Here is a 14,609-nt window from a genome sequence, read left to right as displayed (position 1 = left end):
CCAATGAACTTCCTTAATATTTCTTTGGTTGCTCCCTCCTCTTTATGCCTTCCTTCAGTGCTCTGGTTCAGTCCCTCATTATCTTTTATGAAACAAATGTACCTCTCTCTGTAACCCTTGTTTTCAGTATTGACCTCCTTGAATCCATCCTCTATATATTCCCTGCTTGCCCCTTATTATTTATACTATTGTGCTCCCAGTGTGCTTTCTCTTCTTACTAGTCTCCTTCTTTCACCTTCTAACTACCACAATTCTTTAACTCAGTTTGAAATCTCCTTTAAGAGCCTTCACTGATGAGAGTCCTCATACCTTACACCTCAGATTGTATTAAATGCTATGCCTTCGTATATTCTGCACCAAAATTCCCATTATTGCCCTAAATATATTGTGTTATGATTCCTTTTTATGTGTCTTCTCTTCCATTACCCTGTGAGCTTTTTGAGATTTTCTGTGCTTTTGTGTAGAATAAAAATAATAATTAATTGTTTCTGTAATTATTAGGGAATGGAATTACACAAATAAGTCCACTGGAAATTTAGAAATGCACAATTAGAGAAATTTCTAAATATATTAATTCAATTAAATTTTAAATCTTTTTTTAGTATCTCCTACAATTGCTGGTGTTGATAGTAATGGCAGCCCTGAAGATGTCACTGTTATCCTTAACAGCCCCACATCTTTGGTCTGTGAAGCTTATTCATATCCTCCAGCCACCATCACCTGGTTTAAAGATGGAACTGCTTTAGAATCCAACCGAAATATTCGTATTCTTCCAGGTAATTAGTTTACTTTGGATACCCAAGATCCATTTGTGCCATCTACTGTTGTAGAAGAACAGAACCATTCATTATTTTTTATGAAAGTACTTATATTTTTGGTCATGTTGTTCTATTGCTATTTTAGCTTTTATGTTATATACATATTTGTATACATAAAGATATATGTATATAACTTTAAGATATCTAAAATCACTCATTGAAAGAGCAATAAAATATCTAAATAAATAAATACCACAATGTAATTACTTGTTAAAATATAATGCGGAATGCCAAAAAGGACAGAAACTCATTTCTTGTTGAATTGAACCTTGAACTAGAGTTAGTATTTTAATTGAAAGAGTTTATTTATTCCTTTGATACCTGGTGATATGTATGAAAATAGAAAGAATTAAAAAGTATGATCATTGGCTTTAAGAAATGTACAGTCTTAGATGGAGAAGAGATTATATGTGTGAAAGTTAATTGACAACATGAATCCATGAATAATCATAGGTAATGAATAGTCATGGGGTGTGATAAATGGGGTAGTGACAAGTTTTATAAGAATTCAAAAGAAGGAATGGCCACTGTGGGCTGAAGCAGTCAGGAAATGCTTTGATGCAGTCAGAACTTGAACCAGACCTGAAAGTGATAGAATTTTGTTGGTTGGAAATGAGTTAGTTGAGATTTCAGGTCCATTAGGATGACTAGTGTGGGGAAGGTACAAAGTGAGAATGGTCCATCTATGTTCAAGTAATAATAAGTAGACTCCTCACCTTCACTTGGGTGAAGACATTGTGTGTATGTGTTTGTGTGGCAGGGAGGGGGATGGGTAAGGAGGTAAGGTCGGGGAGAAATATTGGAGTCATGTTTTGAATGCCTGGATTAAAGAGTTTTGACTTTATACTTTAGTCAATTGAGAACCATTGAAGATTCTTAAGGAGAAAGGCATCATCATAAAAACTGTGTTTTAGCAAGATCAATCTCTTCTGATAGGCCAGGTAGATGAGAGGGAGAATGTGACTAAGGCAGAAGACCTATTTATGCAGAGAGCGAAATAAAGGACCTCAGCTAGAGTGTGTACAGAGGCATGAGACGGTCAGAATGAGCATGAGAGTCATTACCACAGAGGAGGACTTAGTGACTGTCCTCACCTACCATGTAGTGTCCATCTACATTGTAGTTTGCCTTTTGTCAAATGTCTATGACAGAATTGGCATATAGAAGAAGAAATATGTTCATAGTAAGAACTAAAGCCTTGGTAGTTTGTGCCTACTCTGCTGCTACTGTGACTTCAGAGAGTCTTTGGCGTTCCGTGATTTTTCAGGAGGTAGGACTCTGCAGATCCTAAATGCACAGGAGGACAATGCTGGAAGATATTCTTGTGTAGCCACTAACGAGGCGGGAGAAATGATAAAGCATTATGAAGTCAAGGTCTACAGTAAGTTCTGAAAGAACGCTGTGTTTCTCATCTTCTCCAAGTTCTCTACCTTTTTCAATCCTGGTTTCCAATACGGGTTCATAATTATTTATGCTTATCCTTAAGTTTGTTGTTTATGCAGCTTGCTTCGTTAAGATGGAAGTTCAGTTAAATATTGTGCCTGTGACCTCCATCGCTTACAGACGTGAAGAGCCTGCTCAGTCTGCTCCCTAACCTCTTGTTGGAGAACTTGTTACCAACACTTCCTTAAGCTTCTCTATTTTCTTTCTGAGTTACCCTCTGGGCTAAGTTACAGTACTTTCATAGCACAAAACTATTTTTTAAATATATATGCTCTAATCAGTAGCCTAAGATGAGCTCATCAGTGACTTTGGGCTGATGTACTGTATATTGACCTATAAATAAAAAGCAAAGCTAATACTACTATTAATAGGGCCTACCTTTCAGGATTTTGTTTTTGTTTTTATTTTTAAGATGAAATAGTATCTTTCATTTTTGAATCAGTCCCAATAAAATGCATTGTGTGGGTCATGCTCGGACTGTGTCTGGGGACCTGGAACAAATGAAACTATTCTGTGAAGGACATTAGCAGCATTGTCAGTATTATAATGACAAAAGGAGAAAGATATTTTCCTTCGCATTCTGTATCTGAACACTACCATTTTATAAGATGCTAACTTGAGTCTTTGATGAAAGGGGAACATAGAAAATGCTTCAGTTATTTCCTTGTTTTCTTGTTAAGTAATCTTCAATGTGAGTCCCATGGTTTTCCATGTATTTAAAAGAGCCAATGTTTAGCTCTTTAATGCTTGTTTTTATGCAGTTCCACCCATAATCAATAAAGGGGACCTCCTGGGGCCTGGTCTTTCCCCTAAAGAAGTGAAGATCAGAGTGAACAACACCCTGACCTTGGAATGCGAAGCTTATGCGATTCCTTCTGCCTCACTCAGCTGGTACAAGGACGGACAGGCCAGTCACGAGTTTTTTCATTTGCTGATGGTTTCGTAAAGACTAAAATGCTCAATAAAAGTAAAAAATTTAAAATAAAAAACAGACACAAGTAACTCAGAGAATCAATGTGACCTTAAAACCAGCACAATCTCATGCCCCTAGAATATAAAACTGCAAAAGACTGGAGCCATGTTCAATAATTTTAGTGTTATTCCATCAGAAAGTTTGAAGGATTGTTAAAATGATAGGTATAACATGGGTACTAAGTTTATTGACAACTTTCTGTAAACATTTTTAACTCTTTTATAAAAAGTAACATTTTTAATATTCCAAGATGAAGAAGTAAAGCTACATGTGATGATTAAGTGCCCAATACATTAACTAGGGGGAATAAGAAACTTTAAATAAAAGGCACATTCTTCAAGTATATGATCTGACTTTAAGATCACATATCCTTATTTCTCATTCAACTTATTTTCTTCCATGCAGGTTTTAAAAGACATATGTCCTGGTGTTTTTAAACCAAAATAGATTTTTTTAGCTGCATTTAACGCTCTGGTTAATACAGATGTGACATAGCTAAGCTGCTATTTGTCCTCTTTTACACATAATCAACCAAATGGTCAATTAAATTCCAGCTGTAGAAGCTCAGGTTAGAGCCATGATTTAAGATGCAAAAAGATATAGCTTTACGGATGGATTTTGCAATACTGGCAGCTAGAAAAAAAATCATCTCTTATAAAATAAGCAAGTTTCATCTGGAAACCATTGCAAGAGGAGAAATATGGAACTCCCACCATGTTCTGTTTACAATTTCTTTTCTAATTACAAGCACACTTCGTGGTACAATATCAAATTTATATGAGTTTGCTTGGAAACAATTAATTCCTGTCTCCTTTGAAATCTTATTATTTTGTTTTTAATTTTATCTAAAGCCTTTTCATTCATTGTAGTTACTACACATGCACACACACACATAAACACATACAATCACAAAAATTAGGTAAAGACTAGAATTGCACCAGAAATTAGGCAGTTTTGGTTTTTTTTAATTTCATAATAAATAGTTTAATTACAGTTTCAAATCCAGATTCTGAAATTAATGCAATTGTGATGCTTTCAGCTGCAAATTTTTCAGGTTTGGGGATTGGTCCCTAAAATGTGTGGCAAAAAATAACGGTTTTTGTTTATTTTCCATAGCCTTTCTTCTGTTATTTCATTCTTCACATAAGCAACACTACTTGAGCAAAATGGTGTTTTTAACAAAGTCCACCAAAAATATTGGCAGTGTTAGCCGCAATAAGTGTTTGTAGAGTCTTTGAATTTTGTTTATTCATGCTCTGCAGTTTTTCTTTTAGCATAGAAATTTTAAATTATTCTATTTTTATATGTGATACAATATTAATAACGATTCATGCATCCCAAATTATTTATTGAACACATTATTTGCCAGACACTGTTTTAGGTGCAAAGGATATAGCTAAAGGAAATAGACAAAGATCTCCATTCATATGAAGTTTGAGACAAAAACTAAACAAACCCACCAGTAAAACTGATTATGTGCCAGATGGGGTAGGTGTGGCGGTGAAAATTCAGTCAGGAAGGAGAACAATAGGTGTGGGAGTGTGATCTCTTGTTTATATAGGGAAGGCCGTACTGGTAAAGTGATATATGAGCAGAAACTCAAAGAAAGTGAAGGAAGCAGGCATAAGATATCTGAGGGGAAAATATTCCAAAGTAGAGAGAATAGCAAGGGCTAAGGCACGGAGGCATTTTGGCTGGAGTGCCGTGATCCACGAGAACACAGGAGATGTGGGCAAATGATTGACGGAGGGCCAGATCCCACTGCCTAGCAGACTCGTTGGCCTTTATACTGATGGGAAGCCACTGGAAAATTCTGAACACAAGAATGTTATGATCTGACTTCAGATTTTGAAAAGATTACATTGGCTCCTGTGTTGGGAAAAGAAAGGGAGGGTCCAGATTTGAATTTCTTGCAAGGGTCCAGAAGAGAGAGAGTTGTTTCTTGGATGAAGGTGGTAGCAGGATGTGAGGGAGAGAGAAGAGTCAAAAACGAGTCCAAGGTTTTGCATGAAGTCACCAAGAGAGTGAGTTTAGACAGAAATAGAAGAGGTCTAAGGATTAAGTGCTGGGTTACTTCTCCATTTAGAGGTTGTGGGGCAGAGAGAGAAATGTCCCAAAAGATATGGAAAAAAGATATATCAAAATGAAGGCAAATTAAATTGTGTTAAATGCCACTCGTTGGGTAAAATAAAGACTGAGAATTGACCAGTAAATTTAGCAACATGGATGTCTTTGGTGACCTTGACAGAGTCATTTTGGTCAAGTAGAGATGGTGAAAGTCTGATCAGAGAAGATTCAATGAAAGATGGGAGGAAATGGAGACAGCATATGTAGAAAACATTTTTAAGTCATTTGGTTATAAAGCGGAGTAGAAAAATGTGGAAGTAGGCTGCAGTCTAAAGAATTTTTTTTAATGGGAAAATTATACTATGTTATATGTAGATTGAAATAATCCAGTGGAAAAGAATAAATTGATGATGATGCAGGTGAGAGAAGACACAGTTGCTGGAGGGATATACTTGGGTAGACCAGGGATTGCTCAAAATGGATAAGGACTGGTATTAACCAGGGGAGTGCAATAAAGAGAGAGGGGACAAGAGAGTTGAGGGTTTATTCAAGGAGTGACTGCCACAAAAGAGCTTCTCTGAGTCAGGAGGGAATAGAGGTCAGGAGAAGAGTGAGAGGCAATGAGAAAATCATAAGGTCAGTGGATTGTGGGTCAAGAAGTTATTGGAATTGGGATGCTAGAGGAAGTGAGCTAGAAAGTTAGGAGGTGGTGGTCTGTGAGAACTTGAAACTGAGCCTATGAAGAGATGCGGTTATTGGAATTATAAGATCTAGATATGACTCTTGTATTGGTGTCTGACAAGGGGTTGAGGACAAGAAGATTAGAGGAGAGGAGGTCAAGGAGCTGAGAGCACACACTGTCTACGTGGGTATTGAAATCACCAAGGATTACAAGAAAAGTATTAGAAGGAATGACAGTGAGCCAGGAGCTAACATCTTCAAGGAATAAGGGGGAATTTAGTGTAAAAGGAAATTTTTAGATGATGAGAAACGTCCTACTATATCAACAAAATATCATAATATAAATATCTGTAGATTAATGTTCCATTAAGTATAGTTATACTTTCAATAAAACATAATATAAATATCTCTAGGCTAAAAATTTTCATTTATGAAGTAATGATGTTTCTGAATGAACAGTAGAGATTTTAGGTCAAATCAGATTATGTTAATGCCCCCAATCTTTCATTAAAAAACTCTAGCATTTTCTACAAAATTATCATAAAAGACATGCTTTTTTAATACCATATGGGATGAGCTGAAAATATTATTTTCCAACATGGATAAATGGATGTGGTATCTAAGAACATATGTTTTATCATAAAAAATATATAAATGTACCACCCAGAGATACCTTGCACAGATGTAAAGTGTATCAGCTACAATTTTTAATAAATAAAAATATCGTTACTTAAAAACAACCAGTTTAATCAAAGTAAATTAGTCAAATTATTGTTGTCTTGACTGTTTAACATAAGATTCTATGCTTATTAAACAATCATAAAAATATCAACTGCATGGTCTCTTAGAGGATTTATTAGAGTACTTAATGGTAACATTATTATAATTGAATCACAGCCCCTCAAATCAGATGATCATGTTAATATTGCTGCAAGTGGACACACACTTCAAATAAAGGAGGCTCAGATATCTGACACTGGACGATATACTTGTGTAGCATCTAACCTTGCAGGTGAAGATGAGCTGGATTTTGATGTGAATATACAAGGTAATACTAATATGCTTATTTTGTGTAATTTAATTTGTCAAAGCAATGAAAAATAGATGATTTTGTTTATTTTAAATAGTATTTTTTCTGATGACAATAATATCAATTTATTATTGTAAAGTTGGACTCAAGAAATTAACAAAGAAGAAAATCCCATCGTTCAGTATTACTTCTGATAGTTTTAAATGTATATTTCATTTACAAATTGGGATCACATGATACGTATGTCTCTGTGACATTAGGTTTCCCCTGATATTATATCATGAAGTTTTGTTTTTTTTTTATTTTGAGGAAGATTAGCCCTGAGGTAACATCTACTGCCAATCCTCCTCTTTTTGCTGAGGAACACTGACCCTGAGCTAACATCCGTGCCCATCTTCCTCTACTTTATATGTGGGATGCCTGCCACAGCATGTCTGGACAAGCCATGCATAGGTCCGCACCGGGATTCGAACTGGTGAAACCTGGGCTGCTGAAGTGGAACGTGCGAACTTAACCGCTGCGCCACTGGGCGGGACCCATGAAGTTTTCTGTTTTCTTTTTTAATAGCATTTACATGGAAGACAAGAAAATAGTAAAGGTCACAATTTAAAGTAGTCAGACTTGGGATTCAATGATGATTTAGTCTGCTGCAAGCTCTGTGACTTGGGCAAATTACCTAAATGTTTTAAGCCCCAGTTGCCTCACTTTTAAACTTAATGCCTTGAAGAACTGTAGTGGGCACCAACTAGGAGTATGTAAAGCCCTTAGCACAATGCTTAAGAAATAATACCTGCTATTATTGTTGTTGATACTGTTACTCTCAACATGATTTTTAATAACTACACCTGTTTTGTTAGTTGAGTATCGAAATATTTATTTAGCCAGACTCCTATTGTTGAATATCTGGCTTGTTTCCAAGTGTTCACTACTCATATATAATGCTTAACTGAACATCTTTATACATAAAACTTTTGCACATCTTTGATTTTTCATAGTTTGCTAATAGTGAAAATTTGGGTCCAGTATTATGCACTTTTTTAGTGCTTTTGCTCTACAGGGAAATTGCCTTCTAGAAAGTTCATGCTTGTCCCTTAGAAATATTTGAGAATGTCCTGTTCTTCTTAATGAAGTTATTAATCTTGATTGCATAACTTCTTTAGCCTTCTTAGTAAGAGAGATCATTGGGAAATGCTCTGAACTGAGCCAGTATTTTTTAATGGTTCTTCAAAATTAGTCTTTTCTGATATGATCATCTTCCTTAGTTGTGCTTATTCTAGTAGGTCCTGCCTGAAAGCAAGCTCCTTTATCTTCTAAGTGCCAGAGTGTTTTAACAGGGAGAGCAAAGCATGAGCACAGCCCTCTGAGCCCCGTACTTCTTGTTGTTCCACGTGAGAACCAGCTCTATCTTCTGTCTACTAATTTTTTAGTCTCGGGACTAGAGTTGGTAGGTGTATAAGTACTTGAAAATATTTTCACATTGTCTATTTTATTACATTTACAAACCACTCATGTGAAAATACAGCCTAGATCTTTGTTTAATGGATTGACACTGACATTCACATGTCTAAAATTTCATGTCTTTCTTCCGTAGTTCCTCCAAGTTTTCAGAAACTCTGGGAAATAGGAAATATGCTGGATACTGGCAGGAGTGGTGAAGCCAAGGATGTGATCATCAACAATCCTATTTCTCTTTACTGTGAGACAAATGCTGCTCCTCCCCCTACACTGACGTGGTACAAAGATGGCCGTCCTCTGACCTCGAGTGATAGAATATTGATTTTACCAGGTAATGGTTGCTATGAACAGGGTGAAAATCTGAACCCCTGCCACATGTATTTCTTCTCATTTATTAGACGAGTTGAATTGATGAGTTCTCTGGCCATGTAGTTTAACTGACAGAGGCTGCCAAATGCCACTGGTATCCATGTAGCTTCAAGTTAGGAGAGTCCAGGCTGAGAATTTGACATAGGATAGAACACTTTAGTTAATTTTCAGATCTACTACAGGATCCTTCTATCAACTTAAGAAAGTCCTTTGGATTCTCTGTGCTTCCATCTCTCTAATAGTGTCATGAAATAATCAGTTTGGTTTCTATACATTATTAATCATAAATTCTAAATTATATTTGCAAATAGTTACTACTCAGTTTATTAAATGCATTTATCATAAAGATTATTAGTTTCAAATATTTTAGTTGATACATGGTTTATTGATGGAAAAGGAGATGTTTGAATTGTAGAATAATATTTTGAATCTTTCTATTTACTTTTAGCAAACAGTCAAATAGACTTATCAAACTTTAAAAAAATGTACACTTAAGGTCAGTGCATTCCACTGTATGTAAATTTCATCTCAACTGAATAAAAGAATATCTTGGGAAAAAAAAAGACTAGACAGAAATGTGAACTAAATGTAATATGTGATCCTAAATTGGATCTGGGCTTGGGAAAAATAGGTATAAAACACAATATTGTAATAATAATGAAATTTGAACATGGACAATGGATTCAATAGTAGTTTGGTATTGATTTTAAATCCTTTTATTTTGATCATTATACCATGGTTATATAAAGGATTATGCTTATTCTCATGAAATACATATTTATGAATATTTAGCAGTAAAGAGCTACCATGTCTTCAGCTTACTCACAAATGGTTCAGAAAAAGATTTTTATATACATATATATATATATGACAGAGATAAAACAAATGCAATGAAATATAAACAATTGGCAAACATAGGTGATAATTTTTATACACTTATTGCAACTTTTCTCTACGTTTGAAATTATAGCAACATTGAAAAGTTAAAAAGTACACAGAGTTATTCTTTCAAGATTATATGTATAATGGTATACTTTACACCTCTTGCATCCTTGGCTATTATTTTCTTAAACCAAACTTCTTTTACATGTGTTCAAAACTGTAAAAGCAAGAAGTTACTACATAGTAACATTCCACATGGAACCTGATGAGAGGCACAGAGCAACATTCCCCACCTTGAGGAAAATCTATATGAGCTATTCATTTCTCAAGAGATCTGATTCATATATTGGATCACTTTTCAATAATGCAGTGTTTGTTATAAAAGTGGTATATGGGATTAAAACCGAGCCATTGGATGAAGTAAGAACCTTGAAAGAAAATGTAAGGAAGTCAATAGACCTGAAAAACTGTCTCTCTGTTATTGTGTTAACTCTAAGATTTAGAGAAGTAAACATATTGGGATATATTTTCAGGAGGGCGAGTGTTGCAGATTCCCCGGGCTAGAGTAGAAGATGCTGGGAGATACACGTGTGTGGCTGTGAATGAGGCTGGAGAAGATTCCCTTCAGTATGATGTCCGTGTACTCTGTGAGTTTGTTTTCTTTTGTTTATTATGCATTCTTTCACTCAAAAAAGTGTTCTGAGTACCAATGTTTTCAGGATGCTGCAAAACACTTTAGAGACTACAAAAATAATCAGAAACTGATAGTTCTACCAAGGAGTTAATTATCTTATACAAATTGAGAGCATATTAATTAGGACTCTTGCAGCATCAAATAAACTGGCTTAAAGCAAAAAAAGAGAATTCGTTGACTCATGAACCTGAAGAGTCCCGGAGTAGAGGGGGCTGCTGTCATGTCTGACTTCCATGGCTCAAAAGAAATCAACCAGACTTCACCTTTCTCTTTCTCTTGGCTTTACTTTTCTCTGTTATCATCCCTGTCAGGTAGGGGATCCCCTTGGATGGCAAGTCAGCCCCTAGCAGCTCTAGTCTTACATCATTCTAGTTTTACATCCAAATGAAAGCTTTTCTTTCCCAGTATTTACAACTGAAGTCCTAGAATTGGATTTCTGTGGCTTTATTTGGCCAAGCAGGAGTCGCATTTCCCTCCCTAAACCAACACAGAAGCCAAGAGGCCTAACTGATAAGGCCTAGTTCATTTGCCCACCTTTGAACCAGAGTCGTCTCCATCGGAATTCGTGGACTGAGAGTGGAAGAAGTATTGTACCTTGAAGGGGAGAGAGAAGTGATGTTACTAGAGGCAGAAACAAATAGACGCTTCCATTAGAAGAGATTGATCTAGAGAAGTGGCAGTGAGAATATATAGGAAGCAGACAGTATGAAAGATTTTATAGAGAAAGTGATTAAGTGATATGAAGTATTAGGCACTCATCTTGGAGTAGACGAAAAATGAGATTTGTATCCTGAGTGATTAAGAAAATGGTAGCAAGAATAATAATAATAGCAGACCTAGGAAAACAACATGATTTGGGAAGAAGGAAGTCAGTTTTGTTTTGGACATGTTGGAAATACTTAGGTAAGTTGTTGAATGGGCCATTGGAAGTATGGAACTACAACACAGGAGAGAGAACTAGACTAAAAATATAGATTTGAGAAGAATCCACAAACAGGTGATATTCAAAGGCATGAGATTTCCAACAGAAGGGGTTATAGATAGAGTAGAAGATCCAAAGTTGATCATGATGGAATTATTTATAGGTAGGAGACAGGAAAAGGAAAACTGAATTAGAGGAGAAACAATTTGGAGAGTTAATGAAAACCAGTAAACAGAACCCAAGGCTTAGAAAAGGTTTTCAGTAAGTGGGTTTAGTATTGAATGCTAAAGCAAGTTTAGGAAAACTTAAGAAACTTACAAGGAAAACTTAAACTTATTTTAAGAAAATAAAGACTGAAAAAAGGCCATTTGACTTTAAAACCAAAAAAAAAAAAATCACTGGTGAAATTCAAAAGATCAATTTAGATAGAATGGTGTGGTGCAAAGCCACAGAACAAAAGGATAAATATTGAGCAAGTAGTGAGAAAAAAACAAGAAACAAATATACAGAACACTTAAGACATTTTGCAAAGAAAGGAAGAGGTGGGATATAATTTTAGGATAAATAGCTTGTTTGAAGAAACAGAGTTAAGAGAGATTTGAGCTTCCTTATAGACCAAAGAAAATGATCCAATAGAAAGGGACAAGTTAAAGTTCCAAGTATCTGTGTGGATGGAAGGAAGGTGCAGGGGTTGATGGAGCAAGGTCCTGGGACACGTGAAAAATGCAATCAGGGAGCCAAGAGGGGTTAATTAGCCTTTCATGGTAGTGAACTACCATTCTCTGGAATGGTTAGAAGGGAAATGTGGGAATGCATATCAAGTGTATTTAGTCCTTTCCATTAAGTATGAGAGCAAGAGAAATCGAGGCAGGGGTAGTATTGGGGCCTGTGGAAAACAGAAAGTGTTAGTGATTGCCACTATGGAGGACATGATAGACAGTCAGCCGAGGAAGTTGGAGCCATTTGGCTCGGTCATTGTTCCTTCAGCCACCCTTAGTAACCTGGGGGCAGAGGTAGAAAAAATAGGTGGTGTGGTCTACCTGGGGGGCGAGAGTCTTGCCACAAGGTACACATTGTGGAAGCACTGGAGAGTGAGAGATCCTAGAATATGTGGTGAGACAGAACCTCATCAAAATAAACCACTAGGAGGTCTGGGCAGGGCAAGAGGAAAATGGTGGAAAGAGGCTGATGGGCTGATCATAAGTGGAGAAGGACTGCAAGTGCAAACAGAAAGCAGCTTATAAAGGAAGGCTGAAAAGTGGTGGAAGAGAGAAGACACTGGAGTCCAAAATCCACTTATTTGACGAATATCTATTGATTGCTCACTATGTGCCAGGCACTGAGGATACAGCAGTGAATACAGTAGACATGAGTCCTTCTTTAGGGAGCTGATAAACTTGCGGAGGGAAGAGGTGTTAATGTCGAATGGTCCAAGGTGTGACTGTCTTTGGCTGGCTGAAGTGGGGTGGGGTGAAACTAGTTAGGGTGGGATGGGTCATCAACGCAGATTTTAAAGTCTACAAGATAGTGATAAGGAGAAGAAAAAAGGAGGAGAAGACAATGAAAATCAGTACTAACATCATCAAGAACCATGAAGGAGTATCCCAGACCACCTGGCATAATTTGACCTAAGTTTGGAAAGAGTTTAGTTTAAGACAGAGTGGATGGATCTGATAAAGTAGGAACCTAGTGTAGTTTGGCAAGGACTGGGATTCAGTTAAATCGACATGGAATTTAGGGATTAGGTAGTCAAGGGTAGATGTTCATGCCTTCCGTCTGTTATTTTTAATTAGGAGGAAGTTGGAAGGCATGTTGGAGATGAGTTCAGAGTTGAGAGGTGGGAACAAAGCAAGAAAAATGAATTGGACCCAGAATTCTGTCTAAATCAGGACTGTTTCACAACATTTAATGCTCACCTCCTAGGTGCCACTGAGAACAATTCTGACTGGTATAACCCAGCTGAGGGGGAAGGCAGCAGCGGGGCAGGTCAGAGCACAGAGCTTTGGTGGAGGCCTGCACTGGTCAGACCTCGGACCTGTAGTGTATCTCCTGGTACCACCGGATGGTTCAACTCCAGGCAAAACTGAGTAAAACATCAAATCTTTATGTCCCAACATTTCATTTGATTGGTTCTCATGGTATTAGGGTAGTGATAGCCTCATTCAATCTGAAATTCAAGGTTATTATTTACTAATCTGCAGTTTGTTATATATTTTATGTTTACTAAAGTGTAGTTAGAATTATATAACTTTAATGTGAAAATATGCATTCAAAATAACATTGAAGTTCTTTCATGTGCCTTGTAGCCTTGTTATTTTCTTTACAGACTTTCCGTTTAGCTTTTGAGACACCCAAATACCATCAGCTTCCATCTACATTAAACATACAGTCTTTACTGATTGCAAAAGATATGGTACATTTTAAGAGAGTGAAACTTAAAATAGCTAAGTTTTCAAAACAAAACGATTATTCACTTTGAAAATGAATTTCTGCATTTACAAAAGTAGGCAACACATGCTTTCCTAGTTTAACATTTCTGCTTTTTAAAATTCTATGGGTAATATGTGATTTTTTTATAACTGACCAGTCTAACATAAGCTAGACCTGAACTTGGATTCAACAGTAGTATTTTAAATGAGAATGAACACGTGTAGGAAAATCTAGAGCGTGACTTCTCAAACTTTAGCATGCGTAAGGATCACCTGGAGAGTTTGTTAAAACACAGACTTCTTGGCCTCTCTTAGAGATGCTGATTGAGGAGATCTGAGTTGGCCCCCAAATCTGCATTTCTAAGCAAGCTCCCAGGCGATGCTGATTCCACTGATACTGAGGCTGGGGAAACATACTTTGAGGAGCCCAGACAATTCCCTCACAAATGAGACCAAATTTGTACATTTCAAATACACTTTAAAGATATAACTTATCTGACTTGTCTAGATGACCAAATAGACTTTATTAATTCATGCAGATGCTACTTGCATGTCTGCTTGAAAACCCAGAGGGCATAGTGGAAAGGGCTAAGAGACAAGCAAGATGAGATATTTTGGGGAAGAATTGGGATTGACCTAAACGGGAATGAAACCATGGGAGGGGTTAGTCTAGGGTGGGTGAAGAGAGGGAAATTCACATAATTTTTATCACCACCCTAATTTGTTGGTGTAAAATGTTGCTTGAGGATCCCTGTTTCTTCTTCAAGTTTTGCTCCTCTATTATTCCAAACTTTTTAAAGTTGTCTGAAAACTAGAATAATTTAGAAAAGACCTTGTTTCCTATCA

At 36.5% G+C, this 14,609-nt stretch overlaps 1 protein-coding gene across 8 annotated transcripts in view; it reads left to right on the top strand.

Moving 5' to 3' along the window:
* The window catches only part of HMCN1 (hemicentin 1), a 436,035-nt gene that overhangs the window by 315,578 nt on the left and 105,848 nt on the right, over positions 1 to 14,609 (top strand). For all 8 annotated transcript variants that reach the window (XR_011498041.1, XR_011498040.1, XR_011498042.1 and 5 more), the window contains 6 exons: positions 603 to 776; positions 2,086 to 2,199; positions 3,023 to 3,168; positions 6,880 to 7,030; positions 8,604 to 8,798; positions 10,252 to 10,365. Coding sequence is in view for 5 of the 8 variants with exons in the window: in XM_044757668.2 (XP_044613603.2) it covers positions 603 to 776; positions 2,086 to 2,199; positions 3,023 to 3,168; positions 6,880 to 7,030; positions 8,604 to 8,798; positions 10,252 to 10,365 (894 nt within the window). In the remaining 3 variants the exon portion in view is untranslated. The remainder of the gene's footprint in view (positions 1 to 602; positions 777 to 2,085; positions 2,200 to 3,022; positions 3,169 to 6,879; positions 7,031 to 8,603; positions 8,799 to 10,251; positions 10,366 to 14,609) is intronic.

Source organism: Equus asinus, chromosome 25 (genome assembly GCF_041296235.1).
Source record: "Equus asinus isolate D_3611 breed Donkey chromosome 25, EquAss-T2T_v2, whole genome shotgun sequence".
In the NCBI taxonomy this organism is placed as follows: domain Eukaryota; kingdom Metazoa; phylum Chordata; class Mammalia; order Perissodactyla; family Equidae; genus Equus; species Equus asinus.
This window is presented reverse-complemented; position numbering and strand designations above follow the sequence as displayed.